The sequence below is a fragment of the Phalacrocorax aristotelis genome, chromosome 3, assembly GCF_949628215.1.
Source record: "Phalacrocorax aristotelis chromosome 3, bGulAri2.1, whole genome shotgun sequence".
Taxonomy (NCBI): Eukaryota; Metazoa; Chordata; class Aves; order Suliformes; family Phalacrocoracidae; genus Phalacrocorax; species Phalacrocorax aristotelis.
Window position 1 is genome coordinate 44,722,688 of NC_134278.1, and position 27,380 is coordinate 44,750,067.

General features: G+C 39.2%; 1 protein-coding gene across 1 annotated transcript in view; it reads right to left on the reverse strand.

The window, feature by feature from the left end:
• MMS22L (MMS22 like, DNA repair protein) overlaps positions 1-27,380 on the reverse strand; it is a 99,475-nt gene that overhangs the window by 12,317 nt on the left and 59,778 nt on the right. The window contains exons 15-20 of the mRNA XM_075087317.1: positions 17,225-17,415; positions 14,658-14,808; positions 9,919-10,061; positions 9,028-9,170; positions 8,710-8,869; positions 6,243-6,412 (exon numbers count right to left, since the gene is read on the reverse strand). Of these exons, the coding sequence (XP_074943418.1) occupies positions 6,243-6,412; positions 8,710-8,869; positions 9,028-9,170; positions 9,919-10,061; positions 14,658-14,808; positions 17,225-17,415 (958 nt within the window). The remainder of the gene's footprint in view (positions 1-6,242; positions 6,413-8,709; positions 8,870-9,027; positions 9,171-9,918; positions 10,062-14,657; positions 14,809-17,224; positions 17,416-27,380) is intronic.

Sequence of the window (27,380 nt, forward strand, 5' to 3'; positions counted from 1 at the left end):
ATGAGAGAGAAAAGAAACACATACTATTGGACTGCAATTCTGGACCAGAGATCTGAAATCAATTACATCAGACCCCTAGGACAATCCCTACAAAGCAGATGGACTTTCAAAGGTTGATAGAGCCACCCTTTTTTTCTTAACTATGTTCTTTAGCCATCCTCTGAGGTTACAAAAAAAAAAACACAACCAACCCAAAACCAAAGGCATTTTAAGGGGAGCAGAGGGGCATGACAACATCTGCTCCTCATTTAGCAGAAAGGCAACTGATTCCTGTGTGTGTTCACTGCAGGAACCTTTTGTGGCCAGAGCTGCCTCTTTCTTCTGATTTATCCATATATCTGTAAATCACCTGTGGAGAGCGAAGAACCGATTAGTATGGATTACTGGCACTATTCTCTGCAGAAATGCCAAGCTACTTAATGATAACTTATAATATCAGTCCTGCTGTTGGAATAAATCTGCTGTTCACCAATTAATGTTGTGCAATTCCTATTAAACATATACTATAACTCACAAAACGTATTAATAAGCTTGCTCAAATATAGGACCACAGATGTGGCTCACAGGAGGGCTTTTAAGGTCTGATCTCTGACAAATGCTGAGCCTGCACAGGCCCATTAAAATCACTGGAAAATGTATGTGCCAAGCACTACTTAGAATTAAGTTCTTTCACCACTCTCCTGTATTTAGATAGAAATCAGCCATCTTCTGTGTTTGGACAGGATTAACACTGATAAATCAAGCAGGCTATCTCACCTTTCCCATCATTATGTATATTATGCTTATGCCATGCACGTACACTGTATTCTGCAAGATGTATTTAAACTGGTGTTTATTCCCCAAAATAAGGTCTGTACACCGCTGCTGTTCTTTCTCATATTACTGATAAATGCGCACCAAAATTCCTCCAAATCATTCTCCAAGAAATCCATCCAAGAGCAATCGTAAATGCTCAGATTTCCTGTGGTCAGCTTCAGCAATCCACTACAACACAAACCAACTCAACTTCTTTTTATAATGGCAAAATATCTAACATTAGATTTTTTCATGCCTCACTATCTCAGGGAAAAAGATTAGGAAGGTGAAGGCCCAGCTGGAACTTAAACTGGCCACCATCGTTAAAGACAACAAAAAATGTTTTTATAAATAAATCAGTGACAAAAGGAGGGCCAGGGAGAATCTCCCTCCTTTGTTGGATGCGGAAGGTAACCTTGCCAGGAAAGATGAGGAGAAGGCTGAAGTACTTAATGCTTTCTTTGCCTCAGTCTTTAATAGTCAGACTGGTAATCCTCGGGGTTGTCAGGCCCCTGTGCTGGGAGATGGAGATAGTATGCAGAATTAAGTCCCAGTTGTTGAAGAGGTGGCAGTCACCAACCTGCTCCTTCACCTGGATGTTCACAAGTCCATGGTGCCAGATGGGATCCACCCAAGGATACTGAGGGAGCTGGCAGAGGAGCTCACCAAGCCACTCTCCATCATTTATCAGCAGTCCTGGTCAACCGGGGAGGTCCCAGACGACTGGAAACTAGCGAATGTGACACCCCTCTACAAGAAGGGTCGAAAGGAGGATCCGGGGAACTACAGGCCTGTCAGCCTGACCTTGGTGCCAGGAAAGGTCATGGAGCAGATCATCTTGAATACCATTACACAGTACATGCAGGACAACCAAGGGATCTGGCTCAGCCAGCATGGGTTTATGAAAGGGAGGTCCTGCCTCACTAACCTGGTCTCATTCTATGATAAGGTGACCGCTTAGTGGATGAGGGGAAGGCTGTGGACATTGTCTACCTGGACTTTAGTAAGGCCTTTGACACTGTCTCCCACAGCATTCTCCTGGAGAAGCTGGCTGCTCACGGCTTGGACAAGTGCACTCTGCGCTGAGTTAAAAACTGGCTGGATGGCCGAGCCCAGAGAGTAGTAGTGAATGGAGTCAAACCCAGTTGGTGGCCAGTCAAGAGTGGTGTTTCCCAGGGCTCAGTGTTGGGGCCGGTCCTGTTCAATATCTTCATTGATGATCTGGATGAGGGGATTGAGTGCACCCTCAGTAGGTTTGCAGATGACACCAAGCTGGGTAGAAGTGTTGATCTGCTGGAGGGCAGGAAGGCCCTACAGAGGGACCTGGACAGGCTGGATTGTTTGGCCGGAGCCAACGGTATGAGATTCAACAAGGCCAAGTGCCAGGTCCTGCACTTCCGTCACAACTCCTCCATGCAACGCTACAGGCTTGGGCAAGAGTGGCTGGAGAGCTGCCTGGCGGAGAAAGACCTGGGGGTGCTGGTTGACAGCCGCCTGAACACGAGGCAGCAGTGTGCTCAGGCGGCCAAGAAGGCCAACTGCATCCTGGCTTGTATCAGGAATAGTGTGGCCAGCAGGAGCAGGGAGGTGATCGTGTCCCTGTACTCGGCACTGGTGAGGCCACACCTCGAGTACTGTGGTCAGTTTTGGGCCCCTCACTACAAGAAGGACATCAAGGTACTGGAGCGTGTCCAGAGAAGAGGAACGAAGCTGGTGAAGGGGCTGAAGAACAAGTCTTCTGAGGAGCGGCTGAGGGAATTGGGGTTGCTTAGTCTGGAGAAGAGGAGGCTGAGGGGAGACTTTATGACTCTCTACAACTACCTGAAAGGAGGATGTAGCGAGGCGGGGGTCAGTCTCTTCTCCCTAGTACCAAGCGATAGGACGAGAGGAAATGGCCTCAAGCTGCACCAGGGGAAGTTTAGGTTGGATATTAGGAAAAACTTCACCAAAAGGGTTGTCAGGCATTGGAACAGGCTGCCCAGGGAGGTGGTGGAGTCTCCATCCCTGGAGGTATTTAAAAGAAGGGTAGACGTGGTGCTTGAGGATGTGGTTTAGTGGTGGACTTGGCAGTGATAGGTTAGCGGTTGGACTCAATGATCTTAAGGGTCTTTTCCAACCTTAACGATTCTATAATTCTACAATAATTAAGAACAGTCCCATACAACTATAAAATGGCTGCTCATTCATGTTCTTCATGCTTTACTTTCTGAAGTCCATCATTCAAACAACTTTGAGGACAATTTTGATATTAGATCCCAAAAAAATCTTTCTCAGGTCATCAAACATTACCAAAACATATGAAGCACAGTGAAAGAAATAATAGAAGAAAATAACACTAGTTTAAAAGTTGCTAGAGCTAAGCAATTTTGACAAGGCAGAATCAGTGAGTGAGTTTGAAGGAAACTTCTAGATAAGTTCAGTGTATAGTGGAGAACACATCAGTTCCCAATAGGTGTCAAAAGGCACAGCTCTAGAGCCCAAATTTATATATAAAGTAAACACAAACATAACAAGTAAATACAGTCAGTCTAAATTGAGGAGAGAGAAATGCAACATCCAGTCTTAATTAGCACATTTAACAGCTGTGCTTCTGTAAAATTAAACAAAGCCTGTAATTTTGATCTTTCAAAAATAAACCTGTAGGTTTGGGGTGGTGAGGGAGGTTGGGATACAGTAATCAGTTTCAGTGAATTGTGAACTATGCTTTGGGGAGAGAAGGAGCTTCATACGTTGTCCTAGAAGATGAAAAACTGGCCTCCATCATTTTAGGGTGATGAACAAAGGTGATGCCCTCTCTTAGTACAGCACAGTGACAATAACATTGTTCTTGTTTTTACGCCTGCTGCCCAAGATCTGTGGTCAGCTGCAACACTATTACACAGGGTATGTGACCATTTGGGGAATCTTTTTCCTATACAATTCAGAAATTCTATAGGATTTCATAAGATTGCTGCATCAATGAATGTGTGAAATTAATTATCTGCTACGAAGACTGATTTCAAATCCTTTTCAAAACCCACATAAAAGGATCAAATAAACCACATTAAGATGAGTTGTTAAAAGCTATGTTGTTAAAAGGAAAAAGGAAAGTTTTGCAAACCATTGCTTGCAAAATAATACGTTTTCTGAGATCTAAGAAGGTTTTTTAGACAAAGGAGGAGGAGCCCACACTGAAGGAGCTGAAGAAGGAGAATTCAGAGCAGAAAAAGAAGATTGAGATGGAGCCTGGAACTTTTCAGATTTCTGGAAAGAAGCAAAAAAGAGAAAGAAAAAAAAAAAAAGGGGGGGAATTGAAAAGACCCCTGAGCAGAAACGCTACTCAAAGGCTTTTATGCTTTGACTACGAATAAAGAATTTGCATGTATAAGAAGATATTTTGCATGGTCTCCAAATTCCTGTTTCTTTATTGTCATGTAACTGCCAAAGGATTAAGTTGTAAGCTATAGTATTAACAGGGACAGATCTATGGAACAATGTTTGTCTAACATCAGAGTGAATTAAAGCTCCTGCACTAAAATACCACTGCTCCACCACCTGGAATGGGCACCAGACGCAGGACAGCCACCCAAGGACAGTCTGATCACACATTCCACCATCAGCCTAGGTTAGTAGGGGATGCTCTTTCTCTGTCTTTCCTCCTTCCATGTTTACATGCTTTCCTTCCCACATAAACTGTTTTATCACCTTTCTGATATGCCCATTTGGGTTTGGAGGATAGTTTGTTTTGTGGGCCTAGTTCCTAGTTGAATCACAGAAATCATCCCATATTCATAAAATCATTAACGCAAATTAAATAGGAACGCACATGGGCATGAAAGGGAATGAATTTTGTCTTAAGCCAACTTGCCTTAAGCCAACTGTGAAACAATAACCTGAGATGTCAGAGTGCCTACAATCCATTTGATCTCAAAGGAGCTCAGAAGCAGTCCTAAGAGAATTTTGTTTTGTGTTTTGTTTTGGTTTTTTTTTACCGATATTGAAATGTGTTAATTTTGAGTTGATCCTAAATCAGAATTTTCCACTTTCCCAAATAAAGGAGAAGGAAGTATTTGCAATGAATGAAGAAGTTCAAAGCACTTAAAAATGTTGGAACTTTGTAAATACAATTAATAAAATGTAGAAGTTCCAGATGGAAATAGGAAAAATAAGTCCCCTCTTTGTCTTCTCCCCCCAGAAATGTTTGTCAAATTAAAGAATTAGTGGTTTTCTAGAAGCAGCACTTGTCTAAAATAAACTATTTCGTCAATTAGATCATCCAGCTTAGCCAGAAAGCACAGGGACTGTGCAGCAGACTGCTGGAGAGTACGACAGTGAGGTCAGGAAGTCAGAGACCGACAAAGAAAACAGGAAACAAGGGTCCACAACACTTGGGACTTCAAAACCAACTTGAGTGGCTTAATCTTAAAAATATATCCGTATGTGCAGACTACAGAGAAACAGTGCTCTCTGACTAAAATACAAAATTAGAAAGCAGACAGTCACACTCTGTTGTAATATCAGCGTCCAGATGGTCCTACATGTATATAGCTTCTGAAAATACCTACAGAGCAGCAAAGCAAGTCATATTCAGCACATCATTATATAATCATATTCACTTCCATATGACATGCCATCGATCACAATGCAACTTGTGAAAGGAACAAATCTGAGGGATGTTTACAATGTCACCACTGCATTGTTTCACAATATAATCCTGTAAAGTAATCAGTTAAGACTGCAATTGAAATGGAGACTAGCAAGGAAGGGAAAAAAGCAAGCAAAGAAGCCACAAGGATTTACAAGCAAAAACATGTCAACTTTTTTTTTTTAATATATTCTTTTCCTCACCTGCAGGAATTAGTGTCTTTCTACAGCATAAGCAAGCCTTAAAGAGTTTCAAGAGGGATAGGTAAGCTGAGGAAGGAATAACGGGCAAGAGGGTTTTAGTCATGTAAGTGTAAGCAGTGGAAATTTGATTCAGCAAAACCCATTCTCAAACTATTAAGATAAAACAGTGCCAAGATATGCAGAGGATTGTCTTTTGTTCCTAAGAGCAATGGAAAAAAAGAGTAGCTCATCTTTAATTATCTACAGTTAGCCAAGCCAAAGATGATTTAAAACATTTGTTTGCTCTGTCCTCTCAACAAGTGTCTTGCCATGTATTATGATTATTTGATCCACGGTTTCAGAAACCTCTCACATCAGAGACCAGTGTAAACAGCAGGTTGGCTAAAAGCTTCTTTATATACAGTGATTGGACTAGCAGCTCTGCAGTGTACCACAGTATAGCTGCATGCAATAGGGTGGCATTTTTCCTCACACTTCTACATGAAGAAAAAAATTCCTTTGCTGCTTCTTTAAATTCAGTCAATGCTTGTTTTGATTAGGGAAAAGGAAAACATCCTCTCCAATATGAATCTTTTCCTGAAGATACATCAGTCTGCTGATAATACAGTCCAGATACTTACCTGAAGATAGAGAGGTAGGCTTTCCTGAATGGCAGACAGCAAAGCCACAGGCAACTCTTTGTCCTGCTGGAGTACTGAGTGTGGCAGCAGTAAGCAATCCACGATGCGGAACAAGAGTTGCTGTGCTTTGGAAGTGGCCAATATCGGTGCCCAAAACTTTACCAGACATCCTGTTGAATAAAAAAAATAATCCCAAAGCAATTTACAGTCACAAAAAAAAATTAAGAAAGCCTAAAGAGGCAATGAAGTTAAATTAGATAATCCAAGAGTAGCAACAGCAACTGAAATGTCTTGCTCCCATGTACTCATTCCATGGTCTTCCCTTAGAAAAAGCCCAGGCAAGACAACTCAAAGTCCGTTTACAGTTCAGCAAAATGGAAGTACTAAATTGATTCGATACATTTCACTTTCCTAAAAAATCCTAATTGTAGCTGCTTTAGGAAAAAGTAGAGTAATGCTAAAGAAAAGACAGTCACTCACATCCTTGCAGAAAAATTAACTAAACTTGACATGTAACACTATTGCAATCAGCACACATGCACTTAATCATTTACCTTACCGAATGCATTAGTCAGATTTTACAGAGAGACACTGCCTTTGCCTTCCCTTCACATTTATCTAACGCCACTGTGGCCACATCAGCAACTACTCACACAGCAATTCAATGTAGGGAAAACATTAAATATCTTTCAAATTGTATTTAATGCATGTAATTCAGCAGATTAAAAAGAATGAGGGGCAACCAACTCCATTAAACCAGCATGGTCTCTCCAGATCGTTGTGGACTCTTAGTTCAAAACATGAGAGCCTCAGAGAACATCCTTCTTGTTTTCAACACATTAATGTATCACTTGCACTTCTTTGAGCCAGTTTTATGATCTTCCTTTTGTGGGGCGTGGGGGGGTGGGGATGGTGGGTAAGAAGCTGTTGATGTGTAAATACCCTAACTTTGAGAAACATCTTTATTCCAGGTGAAGTGTAATTTTTCTTGAGAAAATAGCTCTATACTTGTAAGTGTTAAAATACAGATTAAATAAAACAAGATTCCTATGCAGTAGTTCCCACAGACATTCTTAACTTTATATTTAATTAGAAGCAAGGAAAAGTTTGTTGGGTTGAAAATACAGGACTACCCCATGAAAATATGTTAAGACTTTGAAAAAAATGAAAGATCAAAAGTAGGCTGGTACGAGATATTTTTAATCTATAAAAGTCATCCATTATCATCTCTGAAAACAACGCAAAACAACATTAATCTTGTGGAGTGAAAGAAAACACAATGATCAATCATAAAGAGAACGATCACTTAACAATACTTCTAATAATGTTGTCTAAGCTTTCTGTTTTGAAACAAACATGCTCGTTCCAGCTAAAAGTACTCCTCCTGTCATCACCACTGTAATGGATGGGACAGTAGAAGACACAATCTGACCACAGACAGGAGGTGTTTAGATTTGTTAAGTCCCTTGCTTTGTCCTTATAATTTAACAAGCCTACAGAATGTGAAGAAGTGATTGAAATACACTTAAATATTTTTTTTTCTTTTAAACCTTTTTTTACGTTTTCTTAACTAAAAAGAAAGGACAGTTTCTCGCACACAGCAGCATGACTGAAGATTAATCATTTCCTACTGCAAAGAACAAAAAGGAAAATATCAATCCAAAATTACAAGGCTCTAGCTCAACATCAGGATTTCTAAAAACATTTAATTTGACATACGTCTTGTATAACAAAATACGCAGAACTTGCAACAGAAAAGTAAAGTATTTTACAAAATTCATATTCCATTACATTTGATGCACCTCCTGCATCATGGTCACACTTTTCATTGTAGTCCTTATAATCATGGTGTACACTGTGTGTACATGCAAATCATTACCTCTGACTTTAAGAGACCTAAGGCATACCCTATTTTTGAAGGTAAGTGGGTCAGACTGGCACATTCAGTCATAATAAACACACACGTCCACCCAGTGGTTCTACACTTTCATGAAAAAATACTAGAATTTGAGCTTTAATAAAGCACGGAGTATATGTAAGAGAAGCAGTTCTAAAAGGAAGCAAGTTACATTCCTGGGCTGACCTGTGCACTGTCAAAACTTTAGTACACCTGACATAGCACGTTGTAACACTGCTTCACTGGCTTGTCACTGTTTCTGGTTTTGTTTAGGTAAAACAGGTGCTCTTCAGTGGTAAAAGACATGAAAACTTCTTACTTTTGAAAACACTGATTTGCAGGGGTAATTTAAAAAAAACCACCAAAACCTCAAAGAGGTTAGGCATCAGGATAAAAAACAAAGAAAATCAGTGGAAGAAAATCAAATATCTAAGTGTCACAACTTGGTGACTTTGCTTTTTTAAACCATTAAGAGGGACAGGAGAGAGGGGAAAAAAAGTATTAAAAAATCACATTTTACTGATTCCTTAAAACTATTTCCTAAACAAAAAGAGTTTGCAAAATAATTACCTATGATCCAGTATGTAAGCTGCAGACCTTCTGGAGGTCCTTTTGCCTTCAGATAAGGTTTTACATACTTTAGTACATCACCTAAATACTCCAGAGTCTTTGCTACCATGGCAGATTTCTCAGGGAGTGTCTGAAGGCCACTGTAACTTCTACCAACAGCCTGAGAAAACAGAAACATTGAATTAAATATAAATAAGCTTATTAAGTCTCGTATGAGGTTTGTGTGAGTAATTTCTTTTTGCACACCAAACCAAAGCTGATACACAATTCCTTTTCCTTAAAATTGTCCCATGAAGCTAACACAGAAATGTACAGTACCTTAATGAATTGGACAAGAGCATTTTTAGGGTCTTGCTTGAAAACTGACTCTTCAACATGAGCCTTTGAAAGAATGTTTTCTACTTCTGAGAGTGTGAAAATCAGCCTTGTCATTTCAGTCAGCTGCTCCATATAGGCTTTCCCTGTTTGTTACAAGAGAGCACAGCAGTAAATACAGTACACAGTTATGCTTTTTGATTTACTTTAGTCCCAATTCATAAAATGAAGCATGATTTTAAACTGTCTAAAATACAAGGATTCTGCAACCGACTGCATCTCTCTAGACAAAGAACGTGTGTCTGAACTAGTTAGGTTTCTAATACAAGAATAAGAGCATTAAGTAGGGATAACCAAGCCTTTAAGTTTACCAATAATTTTCTTCAAAATCTACAAAATGTGTATGAAAAAGTCGCTAGAAGATGTGTTCTACAAATAATTAGAACTGCAGTGTTTGATAGAAGTGATGAAGTATTGCTCTAAGAAACCAAATATTCAATATACAAAAGGGGAGAATTACTTGCAACTGGATTTTTTTCCCCCTTTTTCTTTTAGGGCATTCACAGCATGTTTTCTGACTATTTACTTCAGATTTCCACTTTTTTCAGAGCAGTTTCTCCATGGGGGAAAAATAGCTTGTCTCCTTGGGAGCAAGTTTTTGTTCTTTGCTTCCAAGGAAACAAGCTCTTTTATCTTTATTTGTGATAAATTTGTCATAGGCAGAGCAGGCAAAGTATCAATAAATAGCACAAGGAGCGTAAAGAAACACATTTTATAATTAGGTAAAAGTAAAGGAATACAAACAAAAATACATTTTATAATTAGCTGAAAATGTTTGCCAGTTTTGCAATATAGAATCATTACTGCAGACATTAGGGAAATGTGAACACTTACCAACTGTTCGCTCAGCATCTGTCTTGGCCAGCATACCAGTCGGTTGATCTACGAACATTTGCAAAATGCATCGAAACCAAGAACGTACTGTCAAAGCTTCATAGGATGTATATCCCATACTAGAAAAAGCTTCACACAGCGCACTGCATAGGTAGAAGAGGAGGAAAATGGTAGAGAGATCTAATAAAAGTATGCAAAAAGGTGGCAGAGTGTCTGTAGACACTCTGTAGACACATAGAAACAGTGCACAGAAACAATTAGAAATAAGATAACAGAAAGGGCAACTGGCATTCCTTTTGTGTACTCTACAGACTTCGCTCACAATATCCTGATGCCTAAATACAGAGGACATGATAAATTCGGTAATGCCACACATGGTAGTACAAAAGCATATATATACATATACGTGTTTTCTCTACATAAAACAGAGGGAGAAAAATTCACACAATGGGAAATGTCTTATTTTAACAACGGATAATTTGACAGCGCTATCTAAATTGCCGATGTACAGCACTGGGAACAGTTTACCTGAATCAACCTCGAACTTCATATTGACACTGCTTAAGCTACCCCAGCCTTTCATATAAAGCTAGCTCAGGTGCCCTGCGCTACTCTGAAGTCTGCTCAGTCCCAGCTACATAAAAGATGGAGAAGAGAAGGTCTTCTTTAGCAAATAAAGATACGTCACGTTAGAAACAGATCAAAACCAGAAACATAAAAAGGCAGCTCGGAGATGACAAAGGAAACCACTATACTTGATGTACACTTACAAACATATGTATTTATGTATGTATACACACACAAATATATACATTCACACGCAGCGCAAACTTGCTGTATACACTTTCAGTCGAACACTTGCTACAATTCCACCAGCCAGGTGACAGGCTGGAAGTCAATGGTACCTTCAACCCTCGATGCACAATCCCTGTACTCTACTGTCAGCATTCCCAAAGCTTTACTTGCCTTACCACCCCGAGCAGCCGCTGTAGTCACTTTTTCCCCAAGCATCATTAATTCTGCAGAAACTCCTTGCTAACAGAGAGCGGGTCTATTCTGCACCCTGTTTGCAATTCCTATCAGATGAGCTCCATGTGTGCTTCAGGTCAGTGAAATTTCTTGAAAATAGTTAACACCTTTTTATTTGAGAGATTTCCTCCTTGGTCAGTCCTGGGTACTTTGACTTTAATGAAAAATGCTTGTACTCTTTTCTTGATATATGTACATATAAATCTACTTATTTTCTACTGAATTTTTACTCATGTTTGCAACAGGAAGTCAACACAGGTCCAGATGGAAACCAAACTGGATTCTGTTTCTCACTGAACAACCTTAATAAAGGGTTTTTTTTCCTGTTTCATTTAGTTAAAACCAATGACAACTGTTTTTTTTTTCCAAACATCCCTGCTGAAGTACTATTGACAAAATAAAGAGGCCAAATGCAAGCAAATAAAATATAAAACACGATCATTAAATTCCAGCACCAAAACAGGAAAAAAACAGGATGCCTTAATGCTTTTTCCAGTAATGTATAAACAGCAAAAAATTCCAGCCTTATGTACACAGCTAGTCTACTTGGCCACAAAGGCTCCAAAAACATTTCCTGCTGTAGTCTCATTCTTGTTTCTCTTGCTGGTAGGTAGGCCACTTAAGCATCTTCCTAAAACTGGAGAGGAATATGCTCCAAATCCTTAAGAAAGGAAGCATGGCAAGTGGTTTTTAAACCAGTGAGCTTATACACATGCTCAAAGTTAGTTTGAACAGGTTATAATACTACCACACACTACACAACATGGATCTGCAGAGGAACTTTTATGCACTACTGCAAAAGAAATGTCAAAGCTTGTGCGCATGTTCCTAAGGGCACATCTTGTCCATCAGAACCTTTTCTATCGATACTGAAATAGCTGACACACAGAATAAGCTTCAATCTTAAAGAGACCAGGCAGAGCTTGCAGGCTATATAACAGCATCAGCAATGAAATCTTTCTACTTTTTAACTGAGAATGTTTGATGTGAAAATTATCACAATGCAGTAACCATGAAGTCTTAAGATCCCAGCAGTTACATACTTCGATACCATTTGCTCTACAACTGCCTCATGTAAATAAGTATATGGATCATGCTACAAAAAAATGCGATCTTATTAGCATATAATAAAATGGCAGTGTTTAGAGTAGGATACCTCTGTAAAATTCTACCAAAAAGTCTTACCATAGGTACTCATTGTCCTTTCACGAGGAAATCTGAGCATCTTACAGCTCTGTTGATGAGGCAGGGACATACCTTCGCCTAGTCTCACCTTGTTGGTCTAGAAGCAACTGATAGCAGAAACAGACAACCCTCCTTGAGGCTTGCCAATTGCAACTCCAACAGCTATGGGGAAAAAATATTTGCCTCTCTGTGAGTGCTTTCTGTCCCATGCTTCCAGCAGGAGGGGAAGATTCAGAAAAGCTGAGTGTGACAGAGAGCAAGAACATACACGAGAGAACCAGAAAGAGTGAGAACATACACATCCATAAGCAAAAGACAAATACCCATCATCCCTCAACTGCACAGTCATGCTTTTTTCTTCTAGTTCTGTCAGTATGGATCCACAAACCTGACATTTTCAGTTAATCCGTGGTACAACCTGCAAGAGGAGGGCAGAGTCCTCTCGTTACTTTCTAAGGCTGTACTTGGAAATAAAGGTTTGAATTCCTTCAGAGTGCAAGAAAACCCAGTTGCGTTTTCCAAATTCTTGCACAAGTGCTCTAACCTCTCAACTAATGTACACCAGGTAAGACTTGTCAATGCTAACTGCATTTTTGAATGAAATTATGGCAGCAGCACTGTATGGGGGACTCGGTATTAGCCATGTGTGCGTGTTCTGCACTTGCTAATGCAAGCAGGCTCCCAAACACTTGGGAACAGGAATGCTTCAGCCGTGGTTCCAAATACAGTAAATGTTACCTCAGTCAGCACAGCAATGTATGTGCGACTACATATATAATAATATGTCAGGTGCTTAATAAATATTGCTAATGCATACTTAAGTGACTGCTTTCAATCACTTAAGTGTTTACTGCGGGAACCAGTAATTAGCCATAAGCACCTAAATTATACCAAAATTCCAGTTTAGGCATCAAAATATTTTTCTTGATTCCACCTGAAGAGCAACAAAACTCAAATTATAAATGGGCATTTATGCACTTAACTCCTGTTTCATTCAGCATGTGCTAGGTATCTGCAACTTTGCGTGAAACTCACCCTATTAAGATCATAGAAGAGAAAGACAGCAAATCAGGGGACTGAGCGCTCCTCTCCCGAGTTCCAAACTGACACATGAGGAACTAAATTCAACCTCTTTTAACATCTCCCTGCAAGAAGGCCATAGCCTCATCACACTGAAATAGTCTTTACCATATCCTGCTTTACAGCTATGCTCCTTAGTACAATTTGTACCCTAAAGATGTGCAACATTTTTCACTTTCAAATACGGTCCGACATAGAAACACTCCCTCCTTCTCTCTCATCTCTCACCTCCCCTGCTTCCAACGCCTGATTCAGAAGCGGGGTGAGGAGTTAAAAAAACCCACACCACAACCACCACCACCACCATCCCCCATCTATCTTAAGTTCACAGAGCCCTACTTGAAGCAAATAAAATTTCTCAGGTATATAAAATTCTGACTGGACAGAGTCCTGGGCAATCTGCTTTAGCTGACCCTGCTTGAGCAGAAGCATTGGACAAGTTAAACTACGTGATCTCAAGAGTCCCTTCCAACCTAAACAGTTCTGTGATTCCATGAAAATTCAACATTGACATGTACAATGTAGAAATGTGATAAATTTTCTAAACCTATTATTTAATTTAAAGCATCCATTTAGCAGGCCTCAGAAACTCGAGCTACATGAACATTAATATGTACTCAGAAAGTGTGCCAAGCTTGTCAAAAGGAAAGTTTTAAGGCATACATTTCCTTACGATCATTTTCCTTATACGTTCAATACTGCCCAATCCATCCTCCTCAGCTGCCTGCAGATGTTCTTTGCTTCGAAGTCAAGATATTTAAACATTGAATACTTACTACATAACACCTTCAGATTTCTGTGATAATGTTTATCTTCACTTTTTATAAGAAGATTTAAGTTTTTGTGTTAAGTGTAACTCTTGTACTTTTAACTAGAAATTTCAAAATTTACCAGGTTACATTATTCAACTTCAAGTGCAGCCAGGGCAGGACGCTATGGCCTGGCCAAAATGTAACAACTTTGCCCAAGTGTAAGAAAAATAGAAGGGGGTGGATAACTATAACTACTCAAATTAAAAATAGGTTATGGGCTCAGGCATTTCCCTTTGATGCAGTATTGCTCTTCATGGAAGTACTTCTCTGAAGATTTGTCTAGGTCCCCATTTTCCAAAATCTGTTAGTAACAACACTGTTTCCATTGAGAAAAAAATAAGTGGTTTGTTGTATAAAAGACAAATAACTTCTTCAAAATGCTTACCTATTTTCCTGACAAATTTTGAGTATCTTAAGCTATTTACAAATAAAAACGAACAACCCAACCCAACCCAAATAGCATCCATGATCCCCTGTGAAATGTCCCAGATGAGTTCAAGAAACCTAGAACTTTAGCAGCTGCAAAGAAACTGGACCATCTTAATGAAACATTACTGTTTGAAGCAACATTTTGCACAAGTTTAACGAAGGAATGACAAGGTACTGGAAGAACAAGTAGTCACAATTTTTCACCTGTTTTGAATTAGGTGACTTAGATATCTTGACACCAGCTGAGGCCACACCATGTCATCCCATCCAAACAGCTGCATCATTGACAGAACGGGCTGTGGCTGGAGATCTGATAGGGCTTTACTGGGTATATCCAAAGCTAAGAGAGTAAAGCCTGATTTTAAACAGAGAAAAACACAGCACCATGTTAGTATTTTCTCAGTACATTCCCGTTTCACTAAAAAGCACTGAAAATTAATTAAGATTAATAATGTGCAGGCTGGGAGTACCAGAAATCTCAATTAAAACTGTGCAACTATTCTAACAGATAGCATTTGTACACATGTTAAAATGTAGCCTTTGTCCCAAGGAGTTTGTAAATCAACATGACACACTGCAAAGAAGGGAAAATGGATCTGAACATACGCAATTTTAAATATATTCATGAAACCACAGTTTATAAATCCTGAAGGCCACAGCTTTACCACCCATGCAATAAAAAACATGTCTTTGGCCTCCCTTTCTTGCCTCCATCCACCACTTCTTCCCTTGTACACTTAAGTATTACTCTGGTTTACAGGGTTGAGTTTTATTTATTTGCTTTGCTGTTTTTACACACTTCTCACAGTGAAGAACTGTATCTGGAAAGAATTTACTCAGTAAAAGCTGGTACCTTTCTATTTTTAGAATAGACTTTCATGTATCAGAAGTTACTCTGTAAATAAAGCACTACAGACAAGATTATTCTGAGTAGATCTAGAAACTGGGACAGTACTTTGCACAGAGTTTTTGTTAATGAAGCATAACCATTTGCTTTTTCTGTTAGGTTTACTGTGGAATCTATATCTAACTCTACCAGAATAAAAAAATAAGGTACATTCTTTATGCCGCAAATGACAAATGCATTTAAACTCAGGGAGAAAATATAATCTGAAATGCTGAGCAGTTATTAGGTTATAGGAAATGAGAGGTATCAAATGAGTCAGGAAAACTGGCTTTGGAGGACAATGAAATAAAGAGGCTCACTAGTTCCCAAATTCTCCAGTTCAAGCTAAATATAAATCTAATATTAATTTATTAAAGTAATGATTTATAAAACAGCAAGCGTTGAGAAGCTGACCTTGAATTAGACAGAAAAGGCTAGTTTTCAGAAACAATGAAGCTATTCTAATTAACGGTGTAGGGACAGACTACCTTAAGCTATGAAGGACTTCACATTTCCTCATGTGGCTCAGAATAAAAAAGAAGGTCATACAGAGTCTCTACTCTGCCTTAGGTGAGGAAGCAATTTGTGCCAGCCTTCTTCCAGATTATCACATTGTTTCTGCAGCATCAGCCATAACATGGGTGGGGGAGACATGGGAGGCAGAAACGATAATGCGAGTCCCGGGCTATTTGCCTGGCAGGGGGAGCAGGAGAGCTGTGACAGCTGCTCTCTCCTCTGGGCTGCAACCTCTAAGGCAAGAAGCTCATACAGCGTGGGAAGGGTTTGCCTTCCTCTGTAGTACTGCCTAATACATCTCTATAAAGCAGGTCACAACTGCACTCCCCTGCTTCTAAGCAGAGTTTATAATAGGTTGTTCTTCTTGCTATTTCACTGTATTAATATAAAATAAAAAGATATGACACTGTAGGAAAGGAATGGAAGTTTTGATGTTAACAACCTCTTCCTTTGATTTGTATTGCTGTTTCCCATACATGCTTCAGCAGTGCGAGACCACTACCTTGCACGCTGCCTCCTCCATTAATGTTACCTACTAACTCCTGCAGAGCTGCTTCAAATGAAGGGTCTTTTAACCTTTCTATTACTAACTTGGTACTTCTGAGCTTGTAACTTTATCTAAGCCATATCATGATAGAAAAAATATTTTATGTTTCACTTCTCTAAATTTCAATTAAATGGATACAAGATTTCATTGTAACTACAGAATACAATGCTAGATACTGATGTTAAAGATCAAACTGGGATTTCTTTCAATACACTGCCATGCTGACTGATTGCAAGTGGAGTTCACGTATACATGGAATGTTGTACTTCAAGATTATAACCCTTCAGTGTAAAGCAAGATAAATAATTAATTATGAAATAGCTTTATGACCGTGACCATAAATGGTCAGCAAAAAACAAGTCATGTAACCAAGCTTTTAAAAATTGTCTTCAAATGTAAAATATTATTTTTAAAAAAATTTAGCTTGAATTGCAGCCATAATGAAAAGAATAGTTCAACACAAAATTATAATAAACTTCTACAAAAAGATGTAAATTCTAGGTATAGTGAAAGAAGTTACTCTCATTTATACTGTATAACATTTGCAATGTTACTTATAACCTGTGACTGTAGGGAAAAGGAAGTAAGGCTTGTACAGCTTCAAACCCCTTTGAGTTCTCAGTCTGTTGTATCCAATCAAGTAATTAAACACTACAGTATTTGTTCTTGTAAAAATATCTAGAATAGAATCTACTTCTTGCACTTATTCATATTTAAGTTCCTACATGCAAGTAGAAATACCCCAAAATACAAAATTCCTGAAAGTTTGTGACCCTGAAAGTAGCACCAAATCCAGTAGTCGCAGGGCGGGTCAATGCTAACCTGCAGCTGTATCAGCAAGCTGTGGGGAAGGTGGCATCTGTGACATCCTCTGGCTCTTCAAATAGGGAAAGAAATTTCTCCAGAGAGCGCTGGCGACAGCAAGGTGGTGCTCTTTAGCCACTAATGGAAGCTGTGCGTCTGGGGCCGTGTTCCCTAGTTGAAGTCCCTGGCTTACACGTTTGTGCACACTCCTAGGGAGAAACAAAAACAATGTTTACGTTCAATAAATGAAAAATTCACGTCTTCTAAAAATGCATCTACAACTACTTTAAACCACAGAGAGAACTGAAGGATCATTCTGTGCAATTAAAACCTTTATGCAAAGACATTATGCATACCAGTTATTTGATGGATGATTGATGGCATATTAAGCACCATAAAGTTAATGTTAATTACTAATGTCAACCATTAATTATATGCTTTTTAATATGTCAGATCAAAATGAGAAATAGGCAGCTTTAAAATGAATATCTGCATTTTGCAACTGCTAGCATGACAAGCAAGTCAGCTTACAATGCAAAGCCAGACGCTTTTTTAAAATTTTTGTCAGTAGGGTTTTTAGGATAGGGTGGTGTACAGCAAATAATGGCAAATGATTTTGATCAATTGTAAAGCTCCCTTCTGAAACCTATTTCTTATTTGTAAAAGCTCACCTGGTAGAAGTTTTGATAAGAGGAAAGATTCATTTTATCCTGATGCACTGCAGACAATTAGTTTTGACAGCAGTGCCCACAGCTTTGTTAGTACAGTAAGGACAAAAGTTACCACTACACATAACTCCCATCTCTTCCTGAGACAATGTGGCATGAATTCAATAACGCACTCAATTTCCTTTGATTCTTCTAGTACCATTCCTGCTACTTAATCTAATTTGGAAGTTGTGACTTTCCAGAGGTTTAATAGAGATATGTCTGCAGGGAATCGATGTTCTCAGAGAAATGGTGGGGGGGGGGGAAGGAAGCATTAATAAATTTGTCTGGTAGAGCAGGATAGGAGGCATTACTGCACTGGGCTGATCAACTAAATAACATGCTTATTAAAAACAATCTGTAGGAACGCACTATCATTCCTGTTCCTATTTATCTTCTGGTCAACTCAATTGAGATTGTGCATTAAAGCACAGGCAGCATTATTACATTTGCTTTATTAAATTCTATAAACAGCACTGTAAAGTCAGAGTCAAGATATTTATAAGATAATGGCAAACAGCGGAGGCATCGAGACTTGCCTTAACACTAACATTTGTAGAATGTAATTTTTTTTTCTTAATTGCCATCCTCACAATAGCAAGTGTTTCACAAAACTCTTCCCCTAGATCTTTATTCTATGCTCACTCTAATCTGAAATAAATCAAAACAAAAATAGAAAAAAAAAAATCCAGCCCCTAGTTCCCTTCTGGGAATGTGGGAAAATTATGAAAGAATTACACAACTCACAGCACTCATTAGGACATCTGAAATGGAATAATTTTAAATAAAGAGTAGGCTGGCTGCAAGGCCTTCCCGTACTAGGGTTGATATTAGAAGTGCATCTCATTATATCAAATTGGTATCCAAAAATTCTGCCTAACACATAATTTAAAACATAAAACACACTGGCTGTCAAAGGTAGTGATACCTTATGCCTGCCTGCAGGCATCCATTAGTTTCAATAGGACAGACAGAGAGAGAATTGAGTACCAGCTACTTTTTCGAATAGCTACATTTAACTGACATGGAAGGGTACATAATATTAGGAGGAATCAAGTATTTCTTTGAGAGATGGTGTGAGTCCAAACATGGAACAGAAGCCAGGAATTCTAAACCCAACATTTATTCCCTCTGTGGCTTTACATAAATCACACATCCTTTGTTAGCCTCAGTTTCCCAGCCATGATATTTGGATAGTAAGACAGCTTACCCTTTAAGGATGCTGTGAAAACAATCAATGGTTAGAAACTGAGGATTATATTCAGTATGTCAGTTGGTATTCTTATTTACAAGGCATATTCTCCAAGTCAACATGAATTGAAATAGAAGCAAGATTAGAATAAAAAGTCAAGCAATACTTCTTTGGGAGTATCCCTTATTGAAAAAAGAACAAAGAAAAGGGTGCAGAAATAGTGAGGTCTAGAGGACAAACCATGAAAAAGTAAAAGCAGGGTTAAAGCAGCAAGTTAAAAATACATTTTTGCCCATGACAAAAAAAAAGTTTAACAGTAAGAAAAAAGCGGGATTTTTTGTTTGTTTCTTTTGTTAAGTAAGGAAAGCACGGTGCCTCATAGTGCAGAGAATAAAACTTATGGGACCAAATTCTGCCCTACTTACATCCAGACTACACTGTAAAATTGCACAAAGACCTTTTTCTCTCCTCTAAATTGCCTCTCCAAAGAAGGGTGCCTTGCATCTCCTTTAACCATCTATGCAAAGTAGAAGGGTGCACAGACTTCCAAAGTAAGGTAATACATCTCTGTGTCAGTGGAAGGGCAACACGTACAAATCAGTATTTATGTTTATTCATAGTAACCTACACAAACGCTTGCAATATGGTAAATGCTCAGAATCGATGGGGCATCAATATGTGCTGCAGCTGATGCAGCCAGCTACTTTGACCAACACACAGATTTTTTTTTAATTCCATAAAAATATAGATGAATACAATTTTACTTTTATTCAGCTTCTACATTTTTCTAACACTAGACAAGCATGCCATCAAACATCACTCCATTTCTGAAACTATATAGAAGTAGTTTTCCATTGTGTTAAGAGCTCTGAAACCACCAATTGTCTCATTACAATAGTAATAACTTGGTGTTGTTTTTACTTGTTTTAAATTGTGGATTTCCTATTTCTGTAAAAAGAGGTGTGTTTTTTCATTTTGCCATCAGATCAAATAAACCCTGGGTTTATAAATGAAGGGAATATTGTGCTACCTGAATGTGGATTGTGCTGGATGTATAGGTACAGCAGTAGCACGCAGGATTATTTTCTACATCCCACACCTGGGTAAGGAATTGCAGCCATTTATCTGGATGCAGATATTGTTACCATGAACCACGCTTTCGCAAACATAAACCATGCCTTTGCAAGCCTGGGTTACTAAAATGGAGTGAAACTTTAAGTCAAGCTGGAAAACTAAGACACATAAATGGGATAGAGTATAACCTCAGCAAGTTCACTGATGATACCAAGCTGGGAGGAGTGGCTGATACACCAGAAGGCTGTGCTGCCATCCAACGAGACCTGGGCTGAGGGGAAACCTCATGAAATTCAACAAGAGCAAGTACAAGGTCCTGCACCTGGGGAGGAACAACCCCATGCACCGGTACAGGCTGGGGGCTCAACTACTGGAAAGTGGCTGTTGAGAAGAACTTGGGAGTGCTGGGGGACAGCAAGCTGCCCCTGAGCCAGTATGTGCCCTTGTGGCCAAGGCCAACGGCATCCTGGGCTGCATCAAGAGGAGTGTGGCCAGCAGGTCAAGGGAGGTTATCCTGCCCCTCTACTCTGCCCTAGTGAGACCACATGTGGAGTGCTGTGTGCAGTTTTGGGCCCCCCGGTTTAAGAATGATGCGGAACTGCTTGAGCAAGTCTAGCGGAGAGCTACCAAGATGATCAGGGGACTGGAGCACCTCCTTTATGAGGAAAGGCTGAAAGACTTGGGTTTGTTCAGCCTGGAGAAGAGAAGACTGAGGGGGGATCTCATCAACACCTATAAATATCTAAAGGGTGGGTGTCAGGATGATGGGACTAGGCTCTTTTCAACAGTGCCCAATGACAGGACAAGGGGAAACGGGCACAAGTTGGAACACAGGAAGTTCCACCTGAATATGAGAAAAAACTTCTTTCCTGTGAGGGTGCCAGAGCAGTGGAAGAGGCTGCCCAGAGAGGTTGTGGAGTCTCCTTCCCTGCAGACATTCAAAACCCACCTGGATACCTTCCTGTGTCCCCTGCTCTAGGTGTACCTGCTAAAGCAGGGGGGGGTTGGACAAGATGATCTCTGGAGGTGCCTTCCAACCCCTACCATTTTGTGAGTCTGTAAATGCAGAAGCCTGCCTATATAATGGAAACTCAAGTCACTACTAGTCCATAACCTACACTGGCTGCATATTGTCATCCAGACTTAATACCATGTCATTTAATTTGATCTACAAGGGTTCAGAGCTCCCCAACATGACAGGAGACCTCTCTCCTCCTAGAAGCATTGCCAGGGACACATAATACCACCTTCAGGGTCCCCAGACTATAAATACAGGCACTGGTTTCTTCACAGACAGTACTTCAGTTCCTCTACTCCCAGACCATGCCAGGCCAGCCATAGTACCCAAGACCTCAGCTGCCCAGTACAGCCAAGATTGAACTCAGTAAAGTGTTTTTAATGGACAGGAATGACCTTTTGATGTTGAAACAAATAAATAATTAAAAAAAACCCACCCACCTGTAGGACCAACACCCTTCAACAAATCTAGGGAGATTGGGTAGAGATATGTGAGTATTTCTAAAATGATAAATGGCTTTGATGCTTAGAATTTCAACTACTAACATCAGTTCTTTCAAGGAAAAGTCAGGCCAAGTAAAATGAAATAAAGCATCATCACACTCAGATTCAAAGACAGGTAACAGGGTCTTTGTGCTCTCCTCAGATCAACAGACTTGAACAATACTTGAACTTAGAGATTTCCCTTCCAAATGTTCTGCCTCTTTTTGAATGACTTTAAAATTATTAACACTGTTTCTGATTTTGATATTTTGACAGCAAATGTGCTGTGCCTTCGTCCTATTTTAATGTTGCCATAGAGGTGGTAACTGCAACAGAAATGTTGGGGGAGGCTGAGGCTTCTTCAGTTTATGGGGTAGCTATGAAGATAGCAGCAGAATGAAATGGACAGATACAGAGATTAGCTGATGCAGGGAACAATAAAGTGAGAGTTTTTGTTTCAGTGAAGAAGACCAAAGAGCTTTACATTCTCTCAATAAACCCCAGACACAGAGGTGATGTCAGCTACTTGGAAACATGCACAACTTTAAAGTTGTTATCTTGAGGACTCCCCAAAATCAAAATTCACATTAATACAATGAAAAGCATGTTTGTTTCTGCTGAAAAGGTTAGCAACAAGTTACACAATAAAGATGGCATTAAAATAAAATCCAAAATAGAAGTGCCAACGTTGAAATAACTCCATTTCATATGGAAAGGTGTTTCAGCTTCCCATCCCCTCTTACTTGCCAATGCAAAAAAATTATATAGCACTATTGTATTGCAAAATATGGGCTTTCCTCTAGAGATCTATCCAGTCATATTTTCTGTGTTGTATAAATCTCACTGCAGTGATAGACTCAAAATTTGTGCTACTGCTACAGGTGCAAAACTCCAACATCTCTGCTAGACAGCCATCCACTCAGCTTCAGTGACCAAACAATACTTACCAAGCAGCATCTCAGAATTTAATTCAAAATTACTATTCCAATTTCACTTTCTTAAAATGCCATAAACCATCAATACTACTTTTAATACCCCTACTCATTACTTCCTTTCATTCCCCCAGAATTGTTGCTTCTTATGGTGACCAGAGCTAGAAGTGAGGTTTCGGCAGAAGCCACACACATTTCTGGTAACTAGTCCTATCCAAGATTAAGCTGAAGATTATCCTTGTATGCCCTCCATATGCCTTTGAAAATAATCCCAGTATATGTTTTCAACTAGTTGACTCATTTACCGTTTAGTTACATGATAGAGAAAACTACAACTATAGCACTTACTTCATTGATCCATACAGTTACCAACTCCCATGTTGACAAACTCAGCGTTCAACTTCTACTTAGTAATTTGGTCATAAGTGTTTACTTATTTTTATGTCTGTGCTTCAAATATGCAGTTTACACTAAATACATGTAAATTTCTGAAGTCATAACCTGTTAGACTACCATAAAGTATAATACAAAGTGTGAAGGAGAACACATTTTTAGAGTTAATTACTTTTATACAGAATTTTTAGAACATTCAAAAAAGAAAAACTAGTTTAAGTATGGACTAAAATACTGGCATTCACAAAGGCAAAGACAAAACAGTTGCATCCGGGTTCACGTCTGCTTTCCTGCAGTATCATGGAGCTATGCCAAGATGGAAGTAACAAACTATGTGATCCCACTGCTCTCATACATGCAGATTCATGGAAGTGAAATGGATCTGGATCCACAGAAGTGGCACACTAGCTGCACAGTGATTCCACAATAGCCCAGCTCCTCCAGGAAGAAAGTGCCCAAACTAACCATGCTTAGAGATTGGTAGAAGGTCGTAGATGTGGGTTTCGGGCATCTCCTGGTAAGTGCTTTTGGCTTCCTCATCACTGGTGAATGACGTGACCCCTTGACCTAATGTATGAAAAGATGAACCTTCTTTCTCTTGGCCATGCTTTGGCCCGCAAGTAGGCGGGGTTGCAGAGCTCTGCACTGACCTCTCAGTTATCAGTGTGTCAGTGCATCTACTAAACAGCACGCTTACAAGAATTTTAAGTGCTTAAACGTCTGGTTTATGGCCTCAAAGTGCCTAAGCTGGATGCTAAACAGCTAAAGCCTGTGAAAACAGCCTTAGTGTCTCTGGGTGAACAAGTTTAGGTACTTAGTTCAGGTTCAGCGGTTAAAACAGAGTCACCTACAGACTTTGAGACACTTCCACATTCCTGCTGTTTCTGTGAAGCATGCATGAAGGAAGGTGAAAAAATTCTACCTGGGTCTGACTCAAACAACAAAGTTGTTTTAAATCTTTTAAATCTGTTTCTAAGCTCTTTGGGGCCCAATTTCTTTTTTCATATTCATTTATATAGCACCCCATGTATTGAGACTGGTATGACTGCAGTAGTAACTGGACAGAAGAAGTAATCCCACCTCAAATCAGAATCTCTCAACTTAAGTTGTTTCCATACCTGCAATATACATACAAAGTATCTGTAAAGGTTCTTCATATTTGAGCAACAGCCTTTTCACTCTTTGATAACTCAAAAAAAACCACAACTAAAAACCAAAACCCTGAAAGAGCACAGAATTTTGACCCACCTTTATGGAATTAAAAAACAGATTTCAGAAATATAACTAACATCAGAAACTTATGGCCAAAAATAATTCTTCTTATCCCTTAAAAGAAACATTTGAAAAAATCCCACAGTTTATAATGAAAGAGTCAGCACTGTGTAAGCTGCAATGATAGCATTACCACCACCACAGAGCTGTATTGCTGACTGTACAAACAGAACTGGAAAGTCATGATTCAATATTATCAAACATTAACGTGCCCCCATCGGATCAGTATTTATTAAATTATGTTTCAGTGCTCTTCCTTCAGTTTAATTTGCTTCGATAGTCCACAATAAACTTCATGTTTAAATGTTTACTTCAAAAAGGATGTCCAAATAAAATGCCTGGTTATGAATGTGTATGACAATCACTGATTGGTGTGATGACGTAGGGGTGGGCAACAAGGGAAGAGGGATGCTTTTCAGAACTCAAACATCCAGGATTTTTAATCAAATGCTGTAATTCATCCATTTGTGCTTAAGATTTTTACAGCACAGACTGGCACAACATCATACATGTCAGTGTTACAGCATGCCTTCATCACGCGCAACAATGTGAAGCATACACAAAGTGACACATCTTAGATGTTGGATGAGAACCAAAGGGATGAAAGGATGCAGTGGTTAAAAAGTAGAGCACAAACAGATCTCAGACTCCTGAATTGTAATTCTCACACTGCTCACTTAGCCAGATCACCCATTTTTTGACTGGGAAGTACCCTAGGTGCCTGCAATTCAGCTACGTAAATGCCTTCAGCTAAGCATCTAACCCACAACCTCAGTCTACTGGGGCCCAGAAAGCTGGTCATGACTAACTCACGCCAAGAAAAGCAGGCTACACAAAGTGCAGCAGTAGCTACCTTAATTTTAAAACCTGGAATACACTTTTTAAAATATAACAACCAATGAATCACAGCCTCAGGGTGGAGGGCACCTAGGTCCAGTTTTGATAGACTGGTTCTGGGATTAGGTTCTGCTCTTGGACTGTGACTTTTACATTAAGTCAGTCACTGGATAAAAACGCAAAATCCCAGAACAAGGACTGGAACCCATGGCACTTTTCCTTCCCTATATTACGTCCTACCCACTAGGACAGATATTTAATTGTTCAGACTATCTGTTGTCTGTTATTTAAAACAAAACAAACCAAACACCCAAACACCCCAAACAAACATGTTTCAGTACACGTCTTCGGCAGTGGGACTCTACAATGGTTCCAAGCACACAGATTTCTGTTCTTCATGACAATGAATCAGATGTCTCTGGACCCACCAGACACACAGTAGATCCAATCCTTCACTTCATATTTTCTGTAGGCTAGCAGTAGACAAAGTCTCACACAGGAGGCAAGAATGGTTTGGTTTACAAGACTCGCATGCTGTACATGCCAAACAATTTGCTGCTCAGCTGGATCTGTTACTGTAGGCCATCAGGCACACACTGTACTTTGGAAGACCCCGACACCATTTGAGAGTAGGAGTCTTGCAAGTTCTGGTATCCTCCTAGCTCATCTGAATGGAGCTGGCAGGCAGACAGATAGCCCTAGTGCTCAGGAGTAAGAGGTCAAAAAAAGCCTAAATCACCATAACACTCAAGGACTGAGGTGCCTCAGACCACAATTTAAAGGACTTGCTTATATATATATGTGTGTGTAGATACATATATCTAGAGAGAGATAAGTAAAAATCCCAGGGCATCTAACTTAGGCTGTAAGAGACACATATAGACATTAGGACAGCTCCTCTGTAAAACCCTGGCTAATCATTGCTAAAAGACACTCCACCTTCCTCCACCCAAAAATCCTAATCATACTGTTTTCTGGTTTTTCCACACGTACATCAGGAAAATGTTGCCCCTTAACATCTTAAAACATATTTTGCATTATGTTCCCTTAATTGAAAAAATGGCTACAGATCCTTTCAATTTACCACACATCAATTGCTGCCTGAGTAGAAGCAGATCACATACTCTTTCCCACTGAAGATACAGTAGGTTTAGACAGAGCCATTCCAGTTCTTTCACTGATGGTATAAATCTTCAAATCTCAGTGGAAGAGCCTAGTATATTCCTATTGTTAGTGGATCATTGACAGAACAGACTCAACAGTTAAGCAGCTTCTAATGTGACAATTTATATAAGCAGAGTAATTAAAGTATATTAGAAATCCAGATAATCTCCCCCAATCAAACCAATGAAGGGCAGCCCATGGGCATTCAAATCACACATTGCAATTTAGCTCAGGGTCACCTTCCCAAGTTAAATAATATTAACAGAAAATACCTTAAACTAAATGATCCTTACTCATTACTAAACCTATTCAGGAAATTATATAAAGCTCTTTGAAGATACAAATATTTTAAGAACAGTTAACCACTGTAAACTACTTTCTTTTCCTTTTAGTGTTTTTAAGACTAAAGCCAGGTTTCATTTCTCAGACATTACTTGGGATATTCACTAAAAGATAGGCAAGAGTGGGGAAAATGTGACAGATCCTCTGAAATGTTATAATGCAAGTACAGCTGCAGCAATACTTTCTTATATTACTAGAGTGTGCATTAGTGCAGATGATGCAAGCTGTCAGTAATTAAATCCTTATCCTATCAGCAGCTAGGGAATCTAGCTCTGAGTTTTTAATATTCTCACAAGGCATTACATTTTTTGACTATTTCTGTTTGGGTTTCTTTTTTTGTTTGTTTTATGTATCTTCTACAAGTAAGGCTATTAATTGCACAATTCAAAACATATGATTACATTACATTTTAACATATAATAAAAAGTAAATCAAAACCAGCACTCTCTATAAAGCTTTCCAAGTTTGTATTAAAAAAAACAACCCAAAACAAAAAACCCCAAAACATAAGCATTGCAACTGACCCCATAATAAGCAAAAATTGGAAAAACCTACACTATTCAAATTTTAAGTTGATGTTCCTAACATACTTTTTTTAACAACAGATGCTGTAATACATGGCTGGGCACCTACTTCATTAGAGATGTATGATTCAAGAAATGTGGCTCTTTGTCTGAAACTAATACAGAGGAATTTGGTAGCTCTATGTTCTTCACTAAATTCTTTAGATATACATATAACACTATAAACAGCATGTGGCA